Here is a 9,734-nt window from a genome sequence, read left to right on the forward strand (position 1 = left end):
CACACCAATGTTCATAGCAGCACTATTTACAATAGCAAAAAGATGGAGACAGCCAAAGTGCCCATCAACTGAAGAATGGATAAACAAACTGTGGTATATACACACAATGGAATTGTATGTTACCTTGAAGAATAACAAGGAGGCTGCAAGCCACCACATAATATGGATGAACCTTGAGGACATTATATTGAGTGAAATTAGTCAGTCACAAAAGGAGAAATACTGCATAGGACCACTACTGTAAAAGACTAAGAAAAAGAACCCATACTAAAGGAGGGGGGATTCTTTGCTGGCTACTGGGATGTGGGGGGTGGGGTTAGGGGAGGGAGGGGAAGGTGGAGCACAGGGTTAGTTTGAGTGCTGGGGGGGCAATATACAAGAAGGGGGAGGAGAATGGAAGAACAAAGCAGATGGGAAAACAATTAGGCAAGTTTGCATAGGCTAAGTAGGATAGAGGTAAATAATGATATATGCACAACCTTGGAACAACAAGGCTCTGGAATAGAGGGATTGAGATATGGTTGGAATGGGGAAAAGGGGGAAAATAATGTTAAGATGCTTGGCCGTCTTATGAATCTTTGTTTCCCTTGCATGCCATTATAAAATAGACACTTGAGGGGAAGAGAAAGGAATTGCCAGAAATATCACCATAGAAAGCTTGTAAATCTGTCTTCTGCCTATAACTGATTGAATACCTAAAATGAGGCTACAAGGTGCCCAGTGAAGGAGGCTTCCTGAAGGGCCACTGCATTACATAAGACCATAAGTGGAATCCTGAACAGCATCCAGAAACTTTAGAGGAGGGAAATTTCCACTTGAAAGGACAAACATACCAGCCTGGAGCTGCTACAAGAACAGAAGATACTTCTTGAAAGAAAGACCAACAGGAAAAATACAAAATAATATAGGCAGACCAACTGTTACTACAAGAACAAGCAAGTTGCTCGCCCAGGAGAGACATCAAGGCAAGTGATCGGGTCCCCTCAGAACAAGCCCCTTTCCAAGACTAAGACTCAATGGGAATACAAGCTCTGAATGGTGACCATGTTCGTCACCGATAAGGGGAAACGTGGGAAAAACAGAAATGAAGCTGCGAGCTAAGCCCTACAATATTCAATAGACTCCTGTGAACTTGGATGGAGACCTGGTTGGCCAACAGTGTGGCAACACCTGGGGACTCTTCGGCCCAGAGTCAGTGACATAGCCACAGAGGACTAGAGTGGAGAGTGAAACGTCCAGCTGATAAGAAGAGAGGGCATATGCACAAGAACACCTACACTTGCAGATAATACCCACTTGACTTGGCTTCAATGACTGAATGATCAGAGCTCAACTAGAAGAAAGAAGAGGAAAAAAAAAAGAGCAATCTGATACAATTTAATGAACTTGATCTATACCTATGGATGCAGTATCCTAAAAGAGAGAACAAATCTTTACAGCAAGGATCATTCCCAACCCCTCCATACACAGAGTAGACAGGGATGGGCAACTTGGACATTGGCTACCCAAAATGGGGGGCTTCAAAGGTAAGAAGTGACTGGCTTACAAGTTTCAAGAGAGTGCCTAGATCCAGAAGGCGCGGAGGAAGGTAGAATCTCCACTGAGAAGTATCCAGTCTGTCTGGGTGGGGCTGATGAAAGGAAATGCGGATAGGTCTCTTGTGATACAATAGTGAATAACTGTTATCAGGACTGATTGTCATGGTTGGAAATGTAAAGGTAGACGTTTTGTAGCAAGGAGGGGAGTGATTTAACTTTGCAGTTTAAGAGCAGAGGTCCCTGGGACCATCAAGGGAGAAGAGCGGAGAGTGGGACCCTACCCAGAGAAGCACTGACACCAGAGATGGAGGCAGAGACGAAGATGTGGAGAGATGGAGTGGCTGGGGGGCTTTAGACCCAGAGAGGGAGAAGGGCTGTGTGCTGACCACCGGGGGTGGAGGAGTGGGGAGAGGGGGGAGGGAGTAAGCTTGCAGGGTATATCCTGTGGAGGGGAATGTAACCATGGCAATGAAATGATATACGATAGGATGAATGTAAAGCTAATGTTCTCCCATGTGAACTATCATATAATTCACAATTAAAACATTGAAAAAAAATCAATTCTATGTAGATTAAAACCCAAATGTGAAGTCAAAGCTATAAAACTTTTAAGGACAATACAGGGGATTATCTTCATATCTTTGAAGTAGAAAAGGATTTCTTAAACAACACTCCAAAGGCATTAACTGTAAAGTAGAAAACTGATTTTAAAAAGTCACAAAAGTCAGCAATAAGGAAGATAACCCACAGATACTACACGAAAGGGACATCAAATTGGCCAACAAATTCAATAGTAATCAGAAAAAGGCAAACCAAGAGGCACCCAATAGCACTACTCACCCATCCGATTGGCTAAGAATGACCAAGTTTCACACTTTGACAGAACAATGGCAGAGCAATGAAAACTCTCATCCACTTCTCGTCTGCTGGGACTAGAAATGGTTACAACCGCTTTAGGACACAGCTTGCCATTATCCAGTAAAGCTGAAGATACCTATTTTGTATGATCAACCTTTCCCCACTTCTAGGTATTGGATCCTAGAAAAAAGTGATCTTTTGGTGGAGCAACTATATATTCGAATACATGCAATTGTACCATATTCACAAAACTAAAAACTAAGAATGAATGGATGCTGCTTGTTTGAAAAAGGGAAAAACTTAGTAGAATGTAAAAGATAATTATTTTAGTGGTTACCTAAAATTATCTTTCCTAACTGTAAAATGCTACAAAAAGAAAAAGAAACGTATTCAATTAGAGATCAATTTAGGTAATTTCTCATTAGAATTCCATTTATGATAAGATTGGTAAAATTTACAAAATCATGACTGTTATCTCAAAACTAGAAGGGAGGTGGGTGAGCTTAATCATGAAATTAGAACAAGTGGGAATCCTCACTCCCCTAAAAACAATTTGTTTTTAGGAAACAATGAACCAAAATAGAATTATATTTAAATGATGTTTACTAGTATTTAAGTTAACATCTAAGAATTTTTTCTTTTCAGACTGTATTTTTGGAATTACAGTATATTAATATATATTCAACTATATTTGAATTAAACTATATTAATATATATTCAACTTACTCAACTAATCTTTTCCAAATAGAAATGGACTTCCTCAACTAATGTATGGATTTCCTCAACTTACCTTTTCCAAATAGAAATCAAAATAATAAAAAATAGACTTAAGCACAAAAAAAACACTACCCCACAATGTATTGATTGCTAACTTCATATCTACTGAGTTTTACATTTCTTTCAAATAAAAATGCTGGACAGTATGGTCACAGATGCCCTAACACACAGCATGCTGTGTTAACATTTTTAAAGAAAAATTTTCAGATATGAAAATGTGTTCAACACTACAAGCTAAACTCCAAAAGATTTTGTCATATTCTAGATGGAACTCAGTAAGTAAAGGTCACTAAACTTTACCTTTGTGAAGACGGCCAGGGGCAGGCCATACTGGTCCTCTTCCAAACCCGATATCAGTCCTGGTATGAGGACCAGCTGCCCTGTATTAGCTTGAGGCTGTACAGTAATTGGAGGACTGTCTGAGGGCACAGAGTCCTGAGGAAAGAAGTCTGTCTGCTCTGACCCCACTGGTTCCCTTTCTTTCGAGTTGGTGTCCTCTAATACACTAGGATCCAATGTCTCCCAGTCACTTTCTGAAGACTCTGGAGATGGGCGGGATGGAGGCTTCAAAAACTGATTGGTGTTTCTGGGTTCCAGTCCTTTGCTGTTGTCACTTTCGACCTGGAACAAAAGTTCTTTGGTCTTGATGACAGCATCTCCGCCATAGCTTCCTGTCATGGTTTTCTTAACAGTTCCCGAGATGCTATTTGACATGGCAGGTGCAGACACAGAAACAAAGTCATCCGCAGGAGGATTTGTTTCATGAAGCCCAGCATCTTCAGACATACTTTTTCGGGGTCTATACTGAGAACAGTCACTGAGACCATGTTCAATCATGCCTAAAACATGTAATATTGGAGAAGAACTTGGCTTATAATGATAAAACAGAAGAAAAGAGTAGTTGTATATTCCATGTTACATTAGTTGAACTCTTCTATAGAATGTTGGTCTGAACCACAAGGTTGGCAGTTCAAGCTCACTAGCCGCTCCTCAGAAACCCTATACAGGGTCGCTATGGGTCGGAACCGACTCGGCGGCACTCAACAACAACTTCTATTAAAAAATTAAACAATCTACACATACCCATATTTTAATGTATTAAAAAAATCAAATAAAAGAGAGAAATCTATTGCAAAAAGCAAAGTAACATATTAAAATAGAAATGTTAAGCCTAATTGAGTTTTACCCTTAAAAACTTATCATTGAATGTTCCAGTACAAGTTAAACAGAAGAAAGGGTAGCTATTATTGCTCTCTTACCTGGGAAAAGGGATAACACCGTCATCAGTGCGCCCACCAGCTTATTCACTGGAGAAATATAGAAGAGAACCTGAAATGGAGTCAATCAAAAGTCAATTAAAAAATTCACACGTCCCACAGTTATCAGTTCACCCAGCAATCTACAGTTACTGGAGAAATCAATGGAGTCAGTCAAAATTCAGTGACAAAATCCACTGAGTTCATCTGTTGTTTTTATACAGAAGATGGACAACTAACACATGTAAAAGAATTAGAAAATCACCTTTTGGTGTTCACCAATGTTAACAAACAACTGTTTCAGGCAAAAATTACTAATTGATGCTGAAACTGTTGTGAAATTTTGTTGGGAAACAGGATTTTCTCATATCACATCAAATTTATCATCCCACAGATGACCCAGCAATGCAATCTTAACTGGATCTCAGATTGAACAATTAGCTAATTTGTTATGTCATCTGGGAAAGTTTGGAAATAAGATTTTATGTCAGATTATCATCTCTTGTGCCAATGTTAAATTTCTTAAATGTAAAATGATATTTTGGTTATGAAGGAATATTCTTTCTTCTTCCAAACTAATAAAAAATTCTTTTTTTTTTTTAAGTATGAAAACTTTTTATGTTTTTACCATAATGGTTGCATATAATATTTGTCCTTCTGTAATTGACTGATTTCAATAAAATTTTATTTCCACAAGTAGGCAGCAGGTTAGATGCTAGTTAAAACCCAATCACAGTACAATCCTGTCCCCAATAATATGAGGGTAGCTTTGGAATCCAGGTTTAAACCAATCAGTGCAGCCACTTCACTTCTTTGGCATCAATTACTGAATAAGGGATAACCCAAAACCCACACCTACTGTTGAGTCGATTCTGACTCACAGACCCTAAAGGACAGAGTACAACTGCTTCAGAGGGTTTCCAAGGCTGAAATACACTGCTCATCTCTATCCCACAGAGTCACTGGTAGATTAGAACCACCGACCTTTTGGTTAGCATCCAAGCACTTTCATCACTGTGCCACCAAAGCTACTTGATTCAGGGATTATTGTTAAGTGTCGTCGAGTGGGTTCTGACTCATAGTGACCCTGTATAGGGTTTCTGAAGAGCAGCTGGTGGGTTTCTAATGCTGACCTTATGGTTCACAGTCCAGTGATATCCCAGGAGTCTGATTCAGGGATTGTCGTTGTTGTTGTTAAGTGCCTTTCAGTCAGATCTGACCCATAGTGGCTCTGCATAGGATTTCTGAGGAGTAGCTGGTGAGCTTGAACAACCAACCTTGCAGTTCAAACCGACTTTGCAATCCAGCACATTAACCCACATTGCCATACCAGGATTCAGGGAAAGACCCAAATAAATTGTAAAGATTTCTTGTTAAGTTGATTGGAGGTGGTACTATCTCTGCTGTGGGAGAAAGACAAGGCTTTCTGTTCCCATAAAGATTTACAACCTCAGGAACCCTACACAGAATCACTATGAGTCGGAACCAACTCCATGGTATACAAGCACCACCACCACCTCTATTATCATATATGACTAAGGAAATGCATAACACAACCACTGCTGACAGCCATTCTACTATGAGGGAAACTATGATTTAGGATAAAACTAGTGCTGTGGGCTGTGGAGCAGAGAAGAAAGAAACCTAGATACTTAACTATACAATACAGAAAACAGGAAAGAAGTAAAAACCGACAAAGATGTAAGAAGGGTTCTGAAATTGCTGTTGAACGGAGAGAAGAAATGAGGAAGTAAAAGAGTAAAACAGAAAATTACAAAGGGCTGCTCAAGAACATGAAGTCAACTATTATAATGAAATGTGCAAACACCTGGAATTGGAAAAACAAAAGGGAAGAATATGTTCAGCATTTGTCAAGCTGAAAGAGCCGATGAAAAAAATCTAAGCCTTGACCTACAATATTGAAGGATTCTATGGGTAAAACATTGAATGATGTGGAACCATCAAAAGAAGATGGAAGGATCAGGGGAGAAGATCATGAGCAGAATGTGGGACCCTATCCAGAGAAGCAGCAACACCAGAGATGGACGCAGAGATGGGGACATGGAGAGAGGGGGCAGCCTGAGAGCTGGCAGCCAGGAGGCAGGCTTGCAGAATGTGCCCTTTGGTTATTTAAATGGTTATATATTCCTAAGTGTTTTTGTGTACATCCCCCCCATGCCCCCAAAAAACCAGAAGGAATAAAAGCAGACACTGTTGAGTGATGATGCACAGAGGAGATTGTAATCACTGCAATGAAACGGTGGTGTAAAGCCGATGTTCTCCCATGTAAACTATCACTCAGTTCACAATAAAAACTTAAAAATAAAGAAGATGATGATGATGGAAGGAATACACAGTTACTGTACCTAAAACAACTGGTCTGGGATAGTTAAGGATTTGTGGCAACTTGACTGGGCCAGGATTCCCAGTGGTTTGGCAGGTGATAGTTAAGTCTATGGTGACTGTCTATGAGCAGTTAATTAGGTGTGCCCTGCTCTCAATATAATGGACATGCAAGAAAAGCTTGCTCTCTCTTCCACTGGGGACCTGGGACTCTACAACTGTGAGCCATTTCCCTGATATAAACTTTATTTTATACACACACACACACACACACATACATATAAGTCTCACTGGTTTTGCTTCTCTAGAAGACCTGCCTATGACATGGCTGATGTTCAACTATTTCAAGAGGTACCATATGATCAAGAACCAGTGGTACTGAAGAGAGAAGTCCAAGCTACACTGAAAGTACTGGCAAAAAACCAAGGCTCCAGGAACTGACAGAATACAAACCAGAATCTTTCAACACACTGATGTAGCACTGGAGGTGCTCACTCAACGAGGCAAAGAAATTTGGGAGACAGCCAATTGACTAATTGACTGGAAAAGATCCATATTTGTGCCCATTCCAATGGAATGCAGAAATTATTGGACAATATTCATTAGATCCCATGCAAGTAAATTTTGCTGAAGATAATAAAAAAACAGTTACAATGGTACATTAACCAAGAACGGCCAGATTCAGAAGAGGATATGAAACTAGGGATTATCCTTGTTGATGTCAGAAGGATCTTGGCTAAAAGTAGAGAGAGAATACCAAAACGATATTTATTTGTGCTTTATGGATTATATAAAGGCTTTTGACTGTGTAGACCATGACAGACTATGGCAAACATTGTGAAGAACAAAGATTCAAGAACACTTAATTGTGCAAATGAGAAACCTACATATAAATCAAGAAGCAGCTGTTTGAACAGAACAAGATAATACTAAATGGTTTAAAATTAGGAAAGGTGTACATCAAGGTTGTACCCTTTCAACATACTTAATCAATTTGTATACTCAACAAATTAATCAGAGAAGCTGGATTATATGACGAAAAATGTGGCATCATGATTGGAAGAAGACTTATTAGTAAGCAACCTGCAATTTTTAAATGAAACAACCTTGCTTGATGAAAGCAAAGAGGACTTAAAATATTTACTTATGAGGATCAAATACTACCTAAAGCCTTCAGTATGGATTGCACCTCAATGTAAAGAAAAAAACAAAACAAAACACCCTTACAACTGGACCAATAAATACATCATGATAAATGGAGAAAAGAATGAAGTTGGCAAAGACTTCATTCGGCTTAGGTCCACTATCAACACTCATGGAAGCAACAGTCAAGAAGTCAAATGACATATCGCATTAGGCAAATGTGCTGTCCAAGGCCGCTTAAAAATATTAAAGAGCAAAGATGTTGAGGATTAACGTATGCCTGACCCATAATATGATATTTTCAATGACCTCATTTGTATGTGAAAGTTGGGCAATGAATAAGGAAGACTAGAAGAATTGATGCATTTGAATGTTGGAGAAGAATATTAAAGGACCATGGACTGCCGAAAGAACAGCTAGAATGCACCTTAGAAGCCAGGATGCTGAGACTTGTTTTTCATACTTTGGCCATGTTATCAGGAGGGACCTAGAAGAGGACACCAAACCTGGTAAAGTGGAGGACTGGTGGAAAAACAGGAAGACTCCAATGAGACGGACTGATTCAGTGGCAGCAGCTGTAATAACAGTTGTGAGGCTGGAGCAGGAATGGGTAGTGTGGGGTTCTGTTGTGTATAAGGTTGCTATGAGTTGGAACCAACTTGAGAGCAAATAACAATAACAAAGCATCGAATCCACCAACCCTGAAGTCTGCAGTGACCCAACACATTTATTATTCAAGTCAGTTTAAATTGAGTTTTCTGTTACTTGCCGTCAAACCATCCTGATACTTAATTATACTGTCAAATGGTTCCCAGAAAATTGCACAAAAGTATGTATCTATGATAGGCAACAAGAATATGTATCTTAGCTCCATAATTTGATAGGCAAAAAACTTAATTCACACTATTATCAATTTTGTTATTTTTAAAATGTCAATACAAGTTTAATATCCCACCCTTCCTTCTATCCCTTTAAATCTTACCTTTTTCTCAAGAAGAATTAGTTTAAACAGGATTAAGACCTGCAGAAAGAAGTTTTATTAAAATAGGGAATTCAACTCTAGTATTCATTTGCTTTTTCCCCTCTTAAAACATAACCATTAAAATAAAACAAAACAAAATAACCATATTTCATTAAATCTTATTAAATTACAGTGCTTTAAAAATACATTGAAAAACACAAATTTATACTGAGAAATAAAGTATTACCTGTTGCCTCTAAAAAATAATAAAATAAAAAATTGAGAAGTATTTAAATCTCTTCTTAAAATTGTGTTTTTTGGAAGGAGTGATACCATTTTTGCTTGAAGTATTTTCAAGTTCCTTAAAGGACAAAAATTACTCTTTTATTTCTGGATATCCAGGTGTTCAAACCTTAGGTACTCAGTAAATGTTTGTTATAAGGATGATAAATGTGTATCTGACTCAACTATACTTTTCTAGTATGAATCAGAGAGCACAAGTATAGACATTTGATGACAAACTGTTCTACTCTCAGGGCAACATATAAGATATTCTGCAAGACTGTTGTTGTTAGGTGCCATCAAGTCAATACCGACTCACAGCAACCTTATGTACAACAGAAAGAAACACTGCCTGGTCCTGGGCCAACCTCACAATTGTTGCCACACTTGAGCTCAGGGATGTTGCGACTCTGGCAATCCATTCCGTTGGGGAGGGGGGGTCTTCCTCTTTTTCTCTGACCATCCACCTTACCAAACATGATAGCCTTCTCCAGCAACTGGTCCCTCCTGACAATATGTCCAAAGTACAAGAGATGAAGTTTGGCCATCCTGGCCTCCAAGAAGCACTCTGGCTGC

At 39.0% G+C, this 9,734-nt stretch overlaps 1 protein-coding gene across 1 annotated transcript in view; it reads right to left on the reverse strand.

Moving 5' to 3' along the window:
- The window catches only part of AVL9 (AVL9 homolog (S. cerevisiase)), a 72,774-nt gene that overhangs the window by 25,609 nt on the left and 37,431 nt on the right, over positions 1-9,734 (reverse strand). The window contains exons 8-10 of the mRNA XM_006832150.1: positions 8,898-8,936; positions 4,433-4,502; positions 3,474-4,012 (exon numbers count right to left, since the gene is read on the reverse strand). Coding sequence (XP_006832213.1) covers positions 3,474-4,012; positions 4,433-4,502; positions 8,898-8,936 — 648 coding nt within the window. The remainder of the gene's footprint in view (positions 1-3,473; positions 4,013-4,432; positions 4,503-8,897; positions 8,937-9,734) is intronic.

Source organism: Chrysochloris asiatica, unplaced genomic scaffold, assembly GCF_000296735.1.
Source record: "Chrysochloris asiatica unplaced genomic scaffold, ChrAsi1.0 scaffold00006, whole genome shotgun sequence".
In the NCBI taxonomy this organism is placed as follows: Eukaryota; Metazoa; Chordata; class Mammalia; order Afrosoricida; family Chrysochloridae; genus Chrysochloris; species Chrysochloris asiatica.